The 20,393-nt window shown below is 36.6% G+C and overlaps 1 protein-coding gene across 5 annotated transcripts in view; it reads left to right on the top strand.

The window, feature by feature from the left end:
• The window catches only part of LOC123549761 (maestro heat-like repeat-containing protein family member 1), a 77,347-nt gene that overhangs the window by 34,225 nt on the left and 22,729 nt on the right, over nt 1-20,393 (top strand). For all 5 annotated transcript variants that reach the window (XM_053544978.1, XM_053544979.1, XM_053544980.1 and 2 more), the window contains 5 exons: nt 1,134-1,266; nt 2,946-3,058; nt 3,305-3,457; nt 4,261-4,415; nt 16,551-16,710. In XM_053544978.1, coding sequence (XP_053400953.1) covers nt 1,134-1,266; nt 2,946-3,058; nt 3,305-3,457; nt 4,261-4,415; nt 16,551-16,710 — 714 coding nt within the window. The remainder of the gene's footprint in view (nt 1-1,133; nt 1,267-2,945; nt 3,059-3,304; nt 3,458-4,260; nt 4,416-16,550; nt 16,711-20,393) is intronic.

Raw genomic sequence — 20,393 nt, 5'->3', positions numbered from 1 at the left:
TCAATAATGAAACAACAAACAAAATGGTAGAGGTATTTAATAAAAGGGTCATTATAACAGTAGCTAGATCTGGGACTTTGTATTCGTCTCTCGTGGATTTTGCAAGGTCGGATCACACTCAACGCTTGCGCGCCTCGTGAGATCCAATCTGACAAAAATCCACTCGAGCCGAATACAGCATCCCAGATCGAGCTACTGTTATAATAACTCTATTACATGTAATGTGTATACAGTTTCTTAGTTGTGTATTAATCAGAACAATGGAAGTGCTTTTTATATGGAAAAATGGGACATATTATTTTGATGGTGCACGCGTACGTCCATTCGTCTGTCCATCATAATTTGTGTCCGGTACATAAATAACCATTAAAAGTATTGACTTTAAACTTGTTATATAGGTAGATGGCAATGAGACTTGGCTTTGTAGGCCAAAGGTTAAGGCCACAAAATGAGCTAAAAGGTCAAAATTGTCCATCATATTTTGTGTCCGGAGCATAACTAAACAACCATGCAAGGTATTGACTTCAAACTTGGCTTGTGTAGGTAGGTGGTGATTAGACAATGTGCAGAGTGCATGAAGCAGGTTGGTAGGTTAAAGGTCAAGGTCACAGCAAGGTGAAATCTGCCATCATATTTCATGTCCAGAGCATAACTTAAAAACTATTAAAGGTATTGACTTGAATAACTTGGAATATAGTCGAGTGTTGATGCAGACTGCAACAATCTACATTTGCAAGAACCTTTAAGTCTATATTTTAAACATGTATGATTTTTAGCTCGACTTTTCGAAGAAAAAGTAGAGCTATTGCACTCGCCCCGGCGTTCGCCGTTGGTTAAAGTTTTTGATAAAGTTAAATATCTCTGTTACTATCAAAGCTATTAACTTGAAACTTAAAATAGGTATTTACTATCAAAGTCTACACCAGGAGAAAAAATTCCCAACACTCTGATTGAATTTTGACAGAGTTATGCCCCTTTTTAACTTAGAATTTTTTGGTTAAAGTTTTTTAAAGTTTTTACTGGCAAAGCTCTAATTCAGAGTCAAGCACTGAGAAAAGTCGAGCATGCTGTCTTATGGAAAGCTCCTGTTTGTTTATAAAATATTTTACTTGAATTCTTTTTCAATTTTCCAGAAGCACAAGTACCCACATGAACATGTACTGCTGGCAAGACTTGTACCTCGATGTTCTGACCCTTGTATTGAAGTGAGACAGATGAGCATGGATTGTATACAGGCCACTTTGTTAGTAGCCCAGAGATGTGAAGGTATTGTCTCTTGTACAAAAAGCCCTTGTCATATTTAACTATTCAAGAAACTCAGATATTTTTATCCATCATATCATGCTTGTTTTCTGTCATAAAATATTTTTATCTTGTTTTGCTTATGGTGGTCGGTCTGTTTATCCATCTATAGGTAGATTATTTGTTTTCCAGGTCAGTATGTCAAAGATCAAGGTCACATTGATACTGAGAGTAAAAATGGTTTCAAATCCATAACTGGAAACCCTTATGCCTTCAGTAATCAAACTTCGTATGATAATTGCCTGTGGTAAATTAATGACCATTTCAGTTTTGGAGGTAAGAAGGACTAGGTCATAGTGACTGTGAGACTGAAAACAGAAAACAGTTTTGGATCCATCACTGGAGAACACTTGGGGTGATTGCATGTGATAGCAAGATGTACCTTTTAGTTTTGAGGGTCAACCGGGCAAAGGGCAAGATCCTTTAACCATAAGACTGATACGATTTCCAAAAATAACTAAAATGCTTTGGTATGGGTCTGTCAAACTTCAAAGGATGATTGCCTATTTTCAGTAGATGACCCCTATACATGTAGTTTTTAGGTATTAGTAGATCAAATGTCAAGGTCACAATAACTTATAGATTGAAAATGGTTTCCAGTTAGTAACTAGAGAACACTCAAGCCTACTGTGATCAAACTTCATATGATGATTGCCTATGGTCACCAGATGACCCTCATTGTTTTTATAGTCAATCAAAGGTGAAGGTCACAGTGACCATGAGACTGATCACAGTTTGTGTAATTAACTGGAAAATGGTTTGGTCTGAAACTGTCAAACTTCATAGGATGAGTATCAGTGGTCACTTCATAGCCCCTTGGGGTGAGGATGACAGTAGATTAAAGGTCAAGGTCACAGTGACTGAGACTTAAAATGATCTTTTATCAGTAACTTGAAAATGCTTGGGCCTTCAGCCATCATACTTTCTTCTGTATTGGCTTTGTTCTGTACAATGTCCCCATTGCTTTGGTGATCAGGATGTTTAAAGTCAAGATCACAATGACCCTGACATAATAATGTTTATGGTCTTTGACAGAAGAATATTTTGCAGTGTGGTTACCATCATAGCAGGATTGTTTATGGACAGGAGATGATACCAATCAAGGTCACAGGTGCCTGTGACAGAAAGTTTCAAACTCACTTACAACAGGCAGTCATGGGAGGCATAATATGTTTTACAAACTGCTTTAATTATGACTCCCACACCACTGTGGTTTGGAGACATATTGATTTACTCCTGTCTGTTTGTGTGTCCATCCGTCTGTCGGTCTGTTAGTCTGTCATGCTCTAAGTCGAACATTTCTCCTCTGATCTTCACCAAACTTGAACAGAATGTGTTTGACAACAAGTCCTTGACCAAGTTTGATAACTAGCCAAAATGGGCCAAGGCACTTCGGAATTATGGCCCTTGAATTACCGAAAATACTGATGCCAGTGATACAGGTCTTGGTACATGGTTAACTCAGATACTTAATGGAGAAGAAATGCCAATCTAGATGATTAGGCAGTTGTGGGAGACATGCACTTTTCTCAAAAGCAGCTCTAGTTTTTTAATATTTTTGCAAACAAAATATCTTGTTTTTGGACAGTTAGTTAAGTTTTTTAAAACATAAACATGCAAGGGTTTGTTCTATGTATTTGCAGGGTTAGGAGCGGATCATAAAGATCCAATGGTAGAAGCACTACCAACACTAAAGGAAAGATTACAAAAAGGAGATCCAAATGTTCTCTATAGTGTGGTTAATGATTTATCAAAGGTAACAGAATTTACACAGGATTAGGGAAAAACTGGAAATTTTGCACAATTTAAATTATCTATGGTAGATTACTGGAAGGTTTAAAGACTTAAAATGTAACACAAATTATTCATTCCTAGTGTTACTTTTTAGATATTCATAAATTTCTTGAAAAATCATGTAATATTTAAAATTATTAGTTTGTGAATTGTTTAAGCAGTTCCATTTATTATGCTATACACTAAATTTTCAAATGTCACATTTCAGGTTATATCTAAGAAGTTGCCCTCTGACCAGCTCAAACCTTTCATTGAGATTATACAGGAAGGACTCCTGGACCCGCAGTCCCACAGCTCCTCTGGGGCATGTGTCGTTCTTAATGGAATCATGAAAAATAGGGGAACAGAGCTTCAAAAAGAGGTACATGTATATTTTTTGGAGTTTCACAAGTGCAAAACTGTTTTGTCTGGCTCTTTCTTTGTTTTCAAGTTTAAGCAGGAATTTACATGGCTTAATACCTACTTCACTTAAATATAGATAGGTTTCTTTTGTTGAAATAGACTTTTTAGTGCTGTATATATTCCAGGCATTGCAGGTGCTCAAGTTTCTAATTGAAAGAATAACTTGTTTTAAATGTAGGGTTCAAAAGGGGGTTGGGGTGGAAGTTTTCTGAATTTAAGGGTTGTTGTCAATTTATGTAGTTAAACCCCAGCAAACAAACATATTTCTCACTGTCCAGGATCTCAGTATCAAATGAAATAGTTATTTTAGCAAAAAACACACTATTTCATGTCGGGGAAGTCAGCCTATTTCACTTAGACATTCACATTTGGCAGGCGATTTTTCTTTCTTATTTATGGGATATTTCTGCTTCCCTTGTCTTACTCTCATTACAAAATGAATAGTAAAGGTGTGTTTTAGAGTACTACATTCAATTGTTTCACATGGTAAGATTGTTTTAGAATACCACATTTTTTTGTTTTAGAATACCATGTTTATAGTTGTTTCAGGTGGTAAGATTGTTTTAGTGTACCATGCTTGGTTGTTTCAGGTTGTTTGTTTGTTTTAGAGTACCACGTTTAGTTGTTTCAAGTGGAAAGATTGTTTTAGAGTACCACATTTTTGGAAGTTCCTGACTGTAAGTTTGTTTATAGAGTACTATGCTTATTTGATTGTTTTAGGCAGTAAGATTGTTTTAAGAGTACCATGTTTGATTGTTTCAGGTGGAGAACATCCTGAGCTCTGTCCATGGCAAGTTGTTCCAGATCCAGTTTCCTCAGACTAAGACAGGTGCTCTAAGAACCATCAGAACACTAGCACAGCATCATCTTCTGTTGGTGCTAAAATCATTGTTAAACTATCCACTACCTTACGATGAGTAAGTTCTGTTCTGTTCTGTTCTGTTCTGTTCTGTTGTATTTGTGTTCAGGACTCATGTTCACAAAGCATTTTCAGTCTCAGGTGAGTTTTACAATGAAATTTAATTTGTCATTTATATATTTATTGCATTTTTAGAAAAATGAATATTAAGTTGATAACAGTTTTCAAGTCACTATTCATTACTGATGGAAAGTGTCAGCTGGAATTTAATCTTGAAGTTCTAGTAAAATTTGGTCTGACACTCAGCTGAGGTCCAAAAATCTTTTGTGAACTTGTGGTCAGATCAATTTTACCTATAAATATAGCGTAAAATACAATTTCTAACACTGTATAACATTTTGAATAGTTACATATTTATTAGTCTGTTACCCAGGGACTGTAGTACTGCACTTCTTGTTGTATTGGTAAGTTGATCTGTATGCATGTTGCTGTCTGCCCTTTAAGTTTCTAAGACAAGGACAGATTTTCAGATAACTTGACACAAGTGTTGTCAAGATGATATGTGGTTTGCAAGTCCCAAGTCCGTGTCACAAAGCGTCATTGTGGCAGATGGAGGTAAAAAAGACCCAAGTCTGTGTCACAAAGCGTCATTGTGGCAGATAGAGGTAAAAGGCACAAAGCGTGATTGTGGCAGATGGAGATAAAAAACCCAAGTCCGTGTCACAAAGCGTCATTGTGGCAGATGGAGGTAAAAAAACCAAGTCCATGTCACAAAGCGTCGTTGTGACAGATGGAGGTAAAAAGACCCAAGTCCATGTCACAAAGCATCATTGTGACAGATGGAGGTAAAAAGACCCAAGTCCGTGTCACAAAGCGTCATTGTGGCAGATGGAGGTAAAAAACCCAAGTGCATGTCACAAAGTGTCATTGTGGCAGATGGAGGTAAAAAGACCCAATTCTGTGCCGCTATCCAAAGACCGCTGTAGATCAAAGGTCAAGGTCACACTTGAACAGCAAAGGATAACAAGGTTTTCTCTTGTGTCCGTGCTGTTACCATTCATCAAAGGATTTAAATGAAACTTTGTGAAGGAAATGTGTAGTGTTGTTTTGCTAAAAAATCTCCTTTTTAAAACACATATCATAATTATTTGGTACCAAACTTTGAAGCGTATTGGCCGTATTTATACTATGATTTTGCTGCTCAAAGAACCTGGTGGTCAAATTCGGTCCTTTCATCAAAACAATGCATCCTGTGGTAATGTATCTTACGTTCTAAAGAGGTACTTGTGTTATTATTTTCTGTTTTCATTTAAATCATATATGTAAATATTTGTACTATAAGAGGGCCTCATGGAAGATTAGCGTCAGCTAAATGAGTCACCCTCTATAAATAAAGAATTTACTTACTTACTTACTTACTTACTTACTTTAGAAGTGTATGAACCTGGTTTATAGATTTTTTTTGAGGCCCCACTGAAGGGTAACCCCATTTATTTAAAAAAAATACATACATTAATGTCAACAATTCAATATACATTATATATGAAATATAGTGTGTGAAGTATAACTCACAATTTAGCTGTGGAATATTATCTAGTTTATTGTTTATTGTTTAGTAATTACTAAAGATCATAGCAATTAAGTTTGGTTCTGTGTTTTCTCAGGAATAAAGGTCTTGTTTATCCTACACAAATGATTTTGATATCTAGTTAAAAATTTTAAAACACAAATTGCCTTGCCAAGCGAAAATTGAAAAAAGCAAGACAAAGATAGTAGGGAAAAATAGTGTAGTATTGAGGGGAAGTAACTCTTACATCCTTATTTGTCTTTGCATTACCAACCTGTTTTATAGATGATGGGTTATTCTGAGAATATGCAAGTCCATTTTCAACCTTTGAAATATGAGAGAAAAAGTGTGCTAGGATTCTGTGTTTAACTTGATAAATAAATGGAGGGCAATATGAAGAAATTGCTGGCCACTTTTCTGTTTTTGCTACATCTAAAGTTGTAGTTTTAGTGGCAACAGAATGATATTGTGGACTCATTGATATCATGGGGGACTCAAATTTGTGAATTTCATGTTGTGTCTGTCCATGATATTGAAACCCAAATTTTCGCTGGGTCAAAATTTCGCGAATTTGAAATTTTAAGTATGTTTGTGAGGTTTAATATTCGCGAAATTGTAAAAATGGTCACTACTTGAATTTTAATTATACTAAAGGTGAATATTTATGCAAGGATTAATTTTCGCGAGATGTAGGCCCTGCAAATAAAGCGAAAATTAAACCCTCATGAAAATTTCTGCTTTTACAGTAAATGGTAAAGTTCCCATTCATTTTATCTTCAAAAATTTTCTGTTCTCATGATAAAGACATGTTTTGCTAAAATAAATGATTTCACAATATTTTATTACCATTGTCCAAGGCTGTATAATTCTCCTTCTGGTAGGGGACTTTTATTGCTGGGGAATAGTCATGTATATATAAGAAATGTATATCATACTGGATAATTTAAAACATTTGAAATGGAAGGAAAAACATAGCTGTACATATCATATAATAAATAGTTTAGCTATGAAAGGTTCTTTTGTAATTTTCTCTTCAGTTTAAAGGATTTGAGGAAGCATTTGACCTTTACAGGTTGCCTTGGCAATTTTATCCTTGTAGAAAAATCAAACTTTAAACAAAATAAGAGATTGACCTTTATCACGGTATGATTAATTATGGTGACCAGTAAATTATTTTTAAGGCATAGCACATTATTTTTTTATGCCCCCGAAGGGAGGCATATAGTTTTTGAACCGTCTGTCTGTCTGTCGGTCTGTCAGTCTGTCAGTCTGTCGGTTTGTCCGCAATTTTCGTGTCCGGTCCATATCTTTGTCATCGATGGATGGATTTTCAAATAACTTGGCATGAATATGTACCACAGTAAGACGACGTGCAGTGCGCAAGACCCAGGTCCGTAGCTCAAAGGTCAAGGTCACACTTAGACGTTAAAGGATAGTGCATTGATGGACGTGCCCGGTCCATATCTTTGTCATTGATGGATGGATTTTCAAATAACTTGGCATGAATGTGTACCACAGTAAGACGACGTGCAGTGCGCAAGACCCAGGTCCGTAGCTCAAAGGTCAAGGTCACACTTAGACGTTAAAGGATAGTGCATTGATGGGCGTGTCCGGTCCATATCTTTGTCATCGATGGATGGATTTTCAAATAACTTGGCATGAATGTGTACCACAGTAAGACGACGTGCAGTGTGCAAGACCCAGGTCCGTAGCTCAAAGGTCAAGGTCACACTTAGACGTTAAAGGAAAGTGCATTGATGGGCGTGTCCGGTCCATATCTTTGTCATCGATGGATGGATTTTCAAATAACTTGGCATGAATGTGTACCACAGTAAGACGACGTGCAGTGCACAAGACCCAGGTCCGTAGCTCAAAGGTCAAGGTCACACTTAGACGTTAAAGGATAGTGCATTGATGGGCGTGTCCGGTCCATATCTTTGTCATGGATGGATGGATTTTCAAATAACTTGGCATGAATGTGTACCACAGTAAGATGACGTGCAGTGCGCAAGACCAAGGTCCGTAGCTCAAAGGTCAAGATCACACTTAGATGTTAAAGGATAGTGCATTGATGGGCGTGTCCGGTCCATATCTTTGTCATCGATGGATGGATTTTCAAATAACTTGGCATGAATGTGTACCACAGTAAGAGGACGTGTCACACGCAAGACCCAGGTCCGTAGCTCAAAGGTCAAGGTCACACTTAGACGTTAAAGATCATTTTTCATGATAGTGCATTGATGGGCATGTCCGGTCCATATCTTTGTCATTCATGCATGGATTTTAAAATAACTATGCATGAATGTGTGACACAGTAAGACGATGTGTCGCGCGCAAGACCCAACTCCGTAGGTCAAAGGTCCTAAACTCTAACATCGGCCATAACTATTCATTCAAAGTGCCATCGGGGGCATGTGTCATCCTACGGAGACAGCTCTTGTTTATTTTGTCATGTTTTACAAAGGTAGTACAATGTGTAAGTACAGTGGGTAGAGTAAGGCCCGTTGAAGTGTAGTAGGCTTTGATTTTGTTGTCTTCATCATTTTCAAGGCCCTGCCTGCTGCTGAATGTGTTTGATAAAGAGGTTGTGATTTCAATACTTGTACGTTGTAAATACTGGTATATGATAGTCAGCGTCTGCTAAAAAATGTCTGATAAATTTACTTGTCTTGCAACTTCAAGAACTGTCCCAAGAACTTGATCTTGAATTATCTGCCCTTGAAAATCAGAAAATACTAAAAAAATCCAATTTTCAAGGGAAGATAATTCAAAATTAAGGCAAGGAAACTATGCATTTTAGTTTATATTTCTGTTTTAGTCATCATTTGCATTCAGTACACAAAGTTAAAAGAAATCCGATCCAAGACCAGGACTTTGAGGTATCATTTTGTCATGTTCTTAGTCAAGGACAATTGCTACAGTGTCCGTATTGTCATGGGGCAAAATTTTCTTACGGACAGAAATTCTTCTTTAAACTGTGTTAACTGACGGAGAATCAAATCAAAAACAGAAATATAAATAAAGCAAATCATAGGTACCCAGCCTTGGTCATGAATTGTCTGCCCTTGAAAGTCGGAAAATACTGAAAAATCTATTTTCAAGGGCAGATAATTCAAGATCAAGCACCGGTACCTATGATTTTTAATAATATTTCCGTTTTAAACTTGATTCTCAGTCAGTACACAAAGTTTAAAGAAATTCTGTCCGTAGATAAATTTTTGCCTATATACATAATAGGAAACTGTCAGAATGATGTGTCTTTAAATAGACTTACATAGGGAAAAGCCTTTAAAACAATTCTTGTCTCAAACTATAAGGCCCAGAGCTTAGATATTTGGTATTTAGTATTGTCTAGTGGTCAGCTATCAAGTTTATTCAAATCATGGCCCTGGGGTCAAAATTGACTGCGCCCCGGGGTCAACAGTTTTTACATTGGGTTATATAGGGAAAAACCTTTAAAAAATACTCTTTTCTGAAACCATAAGGCCCAGAGCTTAGATATTTGGTATGTAGCATGCTCTAGTGGTTCTTTACCAAGATTGTTCAAATCATGACCCTGGGGTCAATATAGGCCATACCCGGGTGGTCCCTTCTTTTACATAGACATTTGTTTTTGAAGCAATGGCAAAGAAATTTGGACCACAAGTATAATGTTTGATACAGATTTCAATACTCGTCTTGAATAGTCTTAATCATGACCTACTGATGTACTTTTTCGTTTTTGAAATTACAGCATAGAAATTTGGACCACATGTATAATTTTTGATACAGCAGGGTTGGAATTTAAGCCCCCATACTTGCAAAATGCGAGTACATTTTGTAAAATGCGATAGACTTTTGCCCAAACTTGCAAAATTTTGCGAATGAAAAATTTCAAGTAGAAATCAGACGGTTTTATTTTCTTTAAACATACAGTTTTGATCTTCTGTAAATACGCATTTAATGATGATGTTTGACACAGTACGCATGATTGATGATGTTTTTTCTTAGTGCGTAGACTGCAGATTTTGATTACTCAACACGGTAACTGCCTGTATGCACGCGCACGATATTTGCACATGCTTACTGTTAGTGTATGGAGGACAGAGCCTTGTTTCTGCCCAAAACGGTTGAACAAAATTGCGAATAAAGTTGATAAATTGCGAGTTGAATTTTTTTTACTTGCAAAAATTTGCAAGTGCAGAAAATTGTCAAATTCTAACCTTGTACAGATTTCAATACTTATTTTGAATAGTCTCAATCATGACCTACTGACCTACTTTCTTGTTTTTGAAGGTACAGCTTAGAAATTTAGACCACTTTATAACTTTGATACAGATTTCATTACTTGTCTTTAATATTCTTAACCCACTGACCTACTTTCTTGTTTTTTAAGCTACAGGAAAGAGATTTTGACCACCTGTATAATTATTTAACAGATTTTATTAGTTAGCTTGAATAATCTTAAAGTACCATGACCTTCTCACCTAGATTTTTGTTTTTCAAGCTTTAGCAAAGAAATTTGTTCAAGCAAGCAAGTAAACTCAGGTGAGCGATATAGGGCCATCATGGCCCTCTTATTTCATGAACCACTTGATGGATCTTCATCAAACTTTGTCTGTTGCATTAGTATAAGGTTCTCTGTCATTTTTATTCAACCCCTGTAAGGGGCCCTAAGAGCTTAAAATAGGAAAACCTTTAAACAACTTCTTTTATGAACCCCTTGATCGATTGTCATAAAACTTGGTCTGTTTCATCATTATAATGTGTTATTTAGGTAGTGTTATTCAGTACGATAGCGGTTCTTACCTAAATAAGGCAAATGAATCATGTCGATTTCCCTAATCGGCAGACTAGTCGATAAATTGAACTCTCAAACATAAAAATCAACCATTTATCAGATGTCAAGCTATTTATTGATTTTAACCAGTAGAGTTTTATTTTCATGGGAAAATAATGCACATAATTGTGTCATGTTTCATGTTGTTGAAAATTAATTATTAACTGCAAACAGATATTTGTATTTTCATTATTTCTCTGGTATAAGAAGACACTCCCAATAATAAAGTGGACTAGGCTATTATACCTGTTAAAATAATGGAATTGTCCATAGGAAGGTGCTAAAAACTGGTGCCAAGCCTCTTTGAATTCTGTCAGGCATAGTTTTTGTATGACCTTAAAACAAAACATCATTTATAGGTACTGTTTTGGCGTACTTTACTCTGGATCTGTTAAAGGTGCGTGCTCAGTGGAGGTGTCTGTGAAAAATTAACAAGTTAGGATGGTTGAGAGGCAAAATATTCATGCATAGATAATAATCACAATCTGTATCATGTTATATCTTACATCTTCACCTCTCTGGTAAGAAAGATCTAGCCTGATCTTCCAAGTACAATTTCTAGATGTTTCTTGAAAACCTGACCACCCCCGCCCCCACCACCCCCTCTACCTCTAAATGGAATCTTCATCAGTCTTACCCAGTTTAATTTCAACCTGTACAAACTGTCTGAAACTAGTAACAAAGCAAAGTTCATTTAAAAAAATGTAACCTGACACATTTCACGTACCATACCTGTTTTATGAAGTCAAGGGTTTAAATAGGTAAAAAAATGTCCGAAAGCATAATATCTTGTCCAAATCCGATAACCAGCCAAATTGACCCGGACACTCTTGGATTATGGCCCTTGAATTACTCAAAAAAATTTTATGCTACGTAACTGAATATTTAGACGGGCGTATTTTGTGACAGTCTGGCACTCTTGTTTTACTTATTAATTGAAACTGGCAATCAGTTTATTATCATCGTCATCATCATCATCATCATCATCAATATCAGCAACATGTTAAACTGCAACAACTTTAATTATCAGGCCTTAAACTCTTTTAAATTAGTTATCTTAGGGCCTCCTTCACCAATATCATCATTGTCATCATCATCACTACCACCATCATCACTTTTTTCACTACCATCAACACTATCATCATTGGCCAAAGGTATATTGTATATGCTGATATGCCAATAAATCTGAAACTGATCATTGTTTTGAATTAACATCATCATCACCACCACCATCAGCATCTTTATCACCACCATTATCACCAACATCATGATCATCACCTCTATCTTTACCATCACCACCACATCAAACACCACCACCATTATCATCATCATCATCATCAACATCAACAGCATGTTTAACTGCAACAGCTTATCTTCAGGCCTTAAAATCTTTTAAACTAGTACCTTTAGCTCCCTTTCCCCATTACCATCACTAACATCATCCTCATCATCATCATCAACATTGACATCAGCAGCATGTTCAACTGCAACAACACCATCTTCGTGCCTTTATATCTTTACAATAAACTATTGACCCTTTGTACTGCTGTAGTACTTAAATTCACAGTTTCAGTGTAACAAATGCACCTAGTCTAGTATAAATGTACCCAAATGATTAACTGCTTAGTGCAACACAGTGCTTTGAAACTTGTTCTGGTGTAACTAAACTTAACAAGTCTCTGTGAACTTAGACAGACATATGCACTCACTTCTCTGTGCTTATTACAGTTCATGGCAGTTAAATATAGCCATATAAATTATACAGAGAAATGGAAAAGTCCAAGTTGGACTGATTTAGGTAAAGAAGGTAACTAAAACTTGTGGATATATAGTTGAAAAAAAAGAGTAAAAATGCATCATTGATTTTTAGTGTCTCCATGTGTTAGTCTCTTTTAATTTGTTGTGGAGTGAGTCTGGAAAACTATTTTAGGCAAACATTTCACAGGTCACACTAAGAGGTCAAAGATAATACATGTAGGTCATTTTTAGCTCACCTGAGCAATGCTCAGGTGAGTTTTTCTGATCGCTCGGCATCCGGCGTCTGTCGTCTGTCGTCCGTCGTCTGTCGTCTGTCGTCCGTCGTCCGTCGTCTGTCAACATTTAGCTTGTGTATGCGATAGAGGCTGTATTTTTCAATTAATCTTCATGAATATTGGTCAGAATGATAACCTTGATGAAATCTAGGCCGAGTTCGAAAATGGGTCATCTTGGGTCAAAAACTAGGTCACTAGGTCAAATCAAAGAAAAACCTTGTGTATGCGATAGAGGCTGTATTTTTCAATTAATCTTCATGAATATTGGTCAGAATGATAACCTTGATGAAATCTAGGCCGAGTTCGAAAATGGGTCATCTCGGGTCAAAAACTAGGTCACTAGGTCAAATCAAAGAAAAACCTTGTGTATGCAATAGAGGCTGTATTTTTCAATTGATCTTCATGAATATTGGTCAGAATGATTGCCTTGATGAAATCTAGACCGAGTTCGAAAATGGGTTATCTCAGGTCAAAAACTAGGTCACTAGGTCAAATCAAAGAAAAACCTTGTGTATGCGATAGAGGCTGTCTTTTTCAATTATTCTTCATGAATATTGGTCAGAATGATAACCTTGATGAAATCTAGGCCGAGTTCGAAAATGGGTCATCTTGGGTCAAAAACTAGGTCACTAGGTCAAATCAAAGAAAAACCTTGTGTATGCGATAGAGGCGGTATTTTTCAGTTGATCTTCATGAATTTTGGTCAGAATGATTACCTTGATGAAATCTAGGCCGAGTTTGAAAATGGGTCATCTGGGGTCAAAAACTAGGTCACTAGGTCAAATCAAGGAAAAACCTTGTGTATTTGGTAGAGGCTGTATTTTTCAACTGATCTTCTTGAAATTTAGCCAGAATAATTACCTTGATAAAATCTAGGCCGAGTTCGAAAATGGGTCATCTGGGGTCAAAAACTAGGTCACTAGGTCAAATCGAAGAAAAACATTCTGTATACAATAGAGGATGTATTTTTCAATTGATCTTCATGAAATTTGGTCAGAGTGATTGCCTTGATGAAATCTAGGTCGAGTTTGAATGTGGGTTATCTGAGGTCAAAAACTAGGTCACTAGGTCAAATTAAAGAAAAATCTTGTGTATGCGATAGAGACTGTTTTTTTCAATTGATTTTTATGAAATTTGGTCAGGATGATTGCCTTAATGAAATCTAGGTCGTGTTTGAATATGGGTCATCTGAGGTCAAAAACTAGGTCACTTGGTCAAATCAAAGAAAAAACTTGCGTATGTGATAGAGGCTGTATTTTTCAATTGATCTTCATGAATTTTGGTCAGAATGATTGCCTTGATAAAATCTAGATTGAGTTTGAACATGGGTCATCTAGGGTCAAAAACTAGGTCATATCTAAGAAAATGCTTGTTTTATCACAAGAGACCAATTTTTTGGTCCAATCTTAATGAAAATTGGTCAGAATATTTGTTTCCATGAAATCACTAGGTCAAACATGGTTTACATTGTTATGGTGTGTTTCTTAGGTGAGCGACCTAGGGCCATCTTGGCCCTCTTGTTTGTCTGATCAGTAACTTCGCTTTGCATAGACGGATATTGAAGTAACTTGGCACAGTCACCCTAACTTAATTACACAGTGCATATAGAACCAAGACCTCTAGCTCAAGATCAGTATCAGACTTCCGGATAAAAGATTTCTGGTAATGTTTTTGTCTGGTCTTTTTTTTTATACCTGATTGTATATTCGAACAACTGGCACAAGTACGCACCATCACAAGGCAAGTGTCTTGTGCAATACCCGGAGCCCACTCTGAAAGGTCAAGGTCAAAGGTATCCAAGAGAATTTGTTTTGTACATTTAATTAATTCCCTTTTATGTGATAAAGTACAATACATGTGTTATTTTTTCTGCAATTTTTATACGCCTGTCTGAAAGACGGAAAGTTCATGGGAACGCCTTTGGCGGGCGGGCAGGCGGCATCCACAAACTTTGTCTGGAGCATTTCTTCCTCATGCTTGGAGGGATTTTGATGTTACTTGGCACAAATGTTCACATCATGAGACGGAGTGTCGTGCACAAGAACCAGGTCCCTAGGTCTAAGATCAAGGTCACATTTAAAGGTCAAATGTCGAATTCAAGAATGACTTTGTCCAGAGCATTTCTTCTTCATGCATGGAGGGATTTTGATGTAACTTGGCACAAATGTTCACCACCATGAGATGGAGTGTCATGCGCAAGAACCAGATCCCTAGGTCTAAGGTCAAGGTCACACTTAGAGGCCAAAGGTCAGATACAAGAATGACTTTGTCCAGAGCATTTCTTCTTCATGCATGGAGGGATTTTGATGTAACTTGGCACAATTGTTCACCATCATGAGACAGAGTGTCATGCATAAGAACCAGGTCCCTAGTTTAGAATTACTTCCCTTTGTTGTTACTATAAATAGCTCATATTGTAACTTTTATTACTGGTTGTAGAGAAAAATATAGACCACTTTTCTGTAGTACAACATGCATGATACATCCAAATTCGAGGTGTATTTTGACCTATCTCCACCTGGTGAGGATTTTTATGTGGACTTAGAATTTATTTCTTTTTAAGATTAAATTCCCTTTGTTGTTACTATAAATAACTTATATTGTAACTTTTTTATAATCGACCGTAGGGAAAAACCAAGACCACTTTTATGTGGTACAATATAGATGTTACTTTCAAATTTTAGGTGTATTTTAAGGTATCTCTACCTGGTAAGGAGTTTTTTTGTGGACTTACAAAAACAAAAGAATTACAAGAATTACTACACAACCACAGAATAATCAAAGCCTTGAGATGTCTGGTGGTTGCGGGTTTTGCTAGAGTTATTTTCATTTTAAATGCCAATCTATAAGATTATATATATGTATAAGAAACAAATACTAATGTGCCTCATATCTAAGATAAACTCTGACTGACCTTACATGAACAGCTGGAAGTCAGTGATGTAACCATGGGCTGAAATACCTAATCATTGACAGATCTTATATAACCTAAATGGCCAGTGTGAATGGATCGAGGATGAATAAGAACTGCTTGATCATTGATAATTCATCCGCATTGTTCATGAATGGGACTACTTTGTGTAGCACCTGAACAAATTCCTTTGGATGTGATTTGGAATCAAATAAAGATGCTACATGATTGTCAGAAATACACTTAACTTTGGTAGCGGGATAAACCGGCAACCAAAAATTCCATTTGCAAATACAGGTGCTAGTGTAAAGAAATTTGCTATGAAGGGCGTATATTGTGAGATTCTGGCACTCTTGTTTCTCATATATTCTCCACTGATTTCAAATTGAAATGGTATCAAAATTGAAACTAAATACTTTTATATAAGCAGTCAACAACTGTAGATTTTCATACCTGCAAATTTTAATCCAAAATTTATGTTGCGTTTAACATATTGTGTATGTAGAACAATGTTGTTAGATATAAGAACATTATACTATACTGCAGTAGAGAAAATCAAAATGCCTTCCAGTAGGGGACATTGTATTGCATGGCAATACTTAATTCACTTGTTCTGTCAAGAATTTTCAGGGAGCATATGTATAGTGTTAACATCATTCTTGTTCATGTTAGAGAGGTGAGGTAGAAATTCCTAGGATCCTGTCCTAAGATACAGTTCTTTTAAGTGATGTTGTTACAGAGTATATTGTTGTTATTTGTTGTTGCAGAAATGTGGTAGAAATCTGGAAGATCCTGTCACAAGATACACAGATCATTGCAGTGATGTTATAACAGAATATTAATGTTGTTCCATGTTGTTGCAGAAATGTGGTAGAAATCTGGAAGATCCTGTCACAAGATACACAGATTGTTGCAGTGATGCTAGACCACATGTTAGAACTGTATCAGAAGAGCTTGCCGTATGAGGAGAAAGCACAGGAGGGCCGAGAACCAGTCCGAAAGGCAACACAAGTACCTCTAGCTGTAAGAGATTGATAACGTTTTGACATATTAATTATAATACCTTTAATAATGAGAGGGTATATTCATAGGTTATTAGCTTTGTATCAGGCAGTATGCAGGAGTTCTGCACTGGAAATATTGCGCGTCTTTAGGAGCGCAGTATTCTTCCACTAAAGAAAGTGTGCATTTTTCCAATAAATAGATGATGACCTTTTTATTACATGTATCTACACGTATAGATGAAATGAAAAGATTATGAATTTGTTCAATAGCCTGAATAAGATTGACAATAAAGAACTAAATGAAAGAATTACACACATAGAATTACGTCACGCACCTGATACGAAATTCAGGTGTCAGTGTATGGAAAAATATTGATGTTTCCAGTACCATTATAACCTAACAGGGGATAGAAATGAGTATGTAATAATGTTACTCATCATTCCACCTCCCCTCCCCAGAACAGGGAATATATGGTTTTACTCATGTCCATCCATTGGTCCATGGGAAGATCATTTTCCAATCACAATTATCATACTTTATAGAATGGTTGCCTGCCTGTGGTCAGTAGATGTCCCCAGGGTTTTGAAAGTCAGTAGGTCAAAGGTCGAGGTCACATTGACCTCGAGACTGAAAACGGTTTCTTGCCTAGGACTGTCAGACTTCAACGGATGATTGTCTGTTGTCAGTAATGACCCTTTTTAGCTCGGCTATTCGAAGAATAGTCTAGCTATTCTACTCACCCTGGCGTCGGCGTCACACCTTGGTTAAGTTTTTGCATGCAAGTACATACAGCCATCAGTTAAAGGCATATAGCTTTGAAACTTACTTTTTCTTTTTCTAGGTCAATTACCAACCTCTCTGGGTCAAGTCCCATAACTCTGACATGTATTTTGAGCAAATTATGCCCCCTTTTGGACTTAGAAAATTTTGGTTAAAGTTTTACATGCAAGTAACTATCTCCAAAACTAATGCAGATATTGATTTGAAACTTCACATGTGTCTTCGGGGTTATAAAACTAGTTGATAGCAGCAAGTCCCATAACTCTGACCTTCATTTTGGCCAAATTATGCCCCCTTTTGGACTAAGAAAATTCTGGTTAAAGTTTTGCGTGCAAGTACATACAGCTATTTCTAAAAGGCATATAGATTTGAAACTTATTTTTTCTTTTTCTAGATCAATTACCAACCTCACTGGGCCAAGACCCATAACTCTGACATGTATTTTGGGCAAATTATGCCCCCTTTTAGACTTAGAAAATTTTGGTTAAAGTTTTACATGCAAGTAACTATCTCCAAAACTAATGCAGATATTGATTTGAAACTTCACATGTGTCTTCGGGGTTATAAAACTAGTTGATAGCAGCAAGTCCCATAACTCTGACCTTCATTTTGGCCAAATTATGCCCCCTTTTGGACATAGCAAATTCTGGTTAAAGTTTTGCGTGCAAGTACATACAGCTATTACTAAAAGGCATATAGATTTGAAACTTATTTTTTCTTTTTCTAAATGAATTACTAACCTCACTGGATCAAGTCCCATAACTCTGGCATGTATTTTGGGCAAATTATGCCCCCTTTTGGACTTTGAAAATTCTGGTTAAAGTTTTACATGCAAGTTTCTATCTCCAAAACTAATGCAAATATTGAATTGAAACTTCACATGTGCCTTCGGGGTTATAAAACTAGTTGATAGCAGCAAGTCCCATAACTGATATGCATTTTGGTCAAATTATTCCCCCTTTTGAACTTAAAACTCTTGATATTTAACCTTTTTGGGTAATATTTTCCTGCTTCTGGGACAATATTTCGAATAGTCGAGCTTGGCTGTCTTACGGACAGCTCTTGTTGTTTTGGGCATCAATAAGTCAAAGGGCTAGGTCATGTTAATTATAAGACTGGAACAGTTTCTGATTGGTATCTGGAGAATGCTTTGGTCTACAGTCATCAAACTTTATTGACTGTAAACATATGATTTTCCATATCATTAAAAGGGCTAGTAGGTAGGTCAGAGGTCAAGGTCAAAGCACCATTCAGACTGAAAACATGTTCTTATCAATAACTGAAAAATGTTTAGGCCAACAACTGTCAAACTTCAGGAGGTGATTGTCTGTGGTCAGTAATTGACCCCTGATGTTTTGGTCATCAGTAGGTCAAAGGTCAAGGTCACAAAGACCTTAAGACTGGAAACAGTTTCTGATTAATATCTGGAGAATGCTTTGGTGGTATACAGATGATTGCATCTGGTCAAATCGGCACAGAGAACATGCCTTGCCTAGGGATTTAACTGGCGACCCCGTGATCTGTAGATCAGATTCTGTGCTCGTATAATTGAATATCATGATACAGCGACAGCATGTCACAATATATATTGTAACACATTATTATCTGGAAAAAGACGCTTCAGATGAATGTACATGTTTCTGTTTCCTATTCTGGTATTTGAATAAGATTAGGGCATAATTATGGTTTTCAAATGTGTAAGAAATTTACTATAAACACATCTGTTGAACTAGCTGTTGTAAGAGATCAACGGTGTTTGTTAACATTATATGCAGGTATATTCAAGTAAGTAATGCATCTGCTATATCAGTCGCCAACGTGATATTGATGTTGTCTGCAAACAAACATGGTTTTCTTGTGGCATCATTTTACAGACAATTGGTGTATATGACCTTCACACAGTCTTTCGATATAGTGAGGTCTATTTTTAGTTCATGTATCAAACATTATTGAAGTATCATGTTTTATTCCATGAGAAATGCTGTAAGTATAGAAATTTACAACTACAAGATTTATGCAAATTGTTAAGGAATGACCATTGCACAGTGTGGGTGATATTTTTGTACCCCCCGACAACAAAGTTGTAAGGGGGGGTATACTGGTTTCAGGTTGTCTGTCTGTCTGTCTGTCCGTCTGTCTGTCTGTCCGTCTGGTTGTCTGTCCATCTGTCCGTAGACGCAATCTTGTGCGCACCATCTCTCCTTATCCCCTTGACAGAATTTAATGAAACTTCACACAAGTGATCAGTACCAACAGTAGTTGTGCATGGGGCATGTTAGGTTCTTTAAGAAAAAAAATTTGCAGAGTTATGGGACTTTGTTTTTTTGTTACTATACTATATACATAGACACAATCTTGTGCGCACCATCTCTCCTCATCCCCTTGACACAATTTAATGAAACTTCACACAACTGATCAGTAACAACAGTAGTTGTGCATGGGGCATGTTAGGTTCTTTCAGAAAAAAAATTTGCAGAGTTATGGGACTTTGTTTTTTTGTTACTATACTATACACATAGACACACTCTTGTGCACACCATCTCTCCTCATCCCCTTGACACAATTTAATGAAACTTCACACAACTGATCAGTAACAACAGTAGTTGTGCATGGGGCATGTCAGGTTCTTTCAGCGACAAAAATTGCAGAGTTATGGGACTTTGTTTCTTGTTAACATACTATGTACATACAGCCTGCATATGCAATCTTGTGCGTGCCTAATCTACCAAACCCTTGCACACAATTTAATGAAACTTCACACAAGTGATCAGTACCAACCCTAGTTGTGCATGGTGCATGTTACATTCTTTTAGATAAATATTCTGCATAGTTATGGGACTTTGTTTTTTGTTACTATACTGTATACATACAGTCCACATAATTACGCAGTCTTGTGTGTGTCAAATTCAATGTACTGTGTC

This window comes from Mercenaria mercenaria, chromosome 6, assembly GCF_021730395.1.
Source record: "Mercenaria mercenaria strain notata chromosome 6, MADL_Memer_1, whole genome shotgun sequence".
NCBI lineage: Eukaryota > Metazoa > Mollusca > Bivalvia > Venerida > Veneridae > Mercenaria > Mercenaria mercenaria.
The sequence above is the reverse complement of the archived record's forward strand: the minus strand, read 5'-3'. Positions and strand labels throughout refer to the sequence as shown.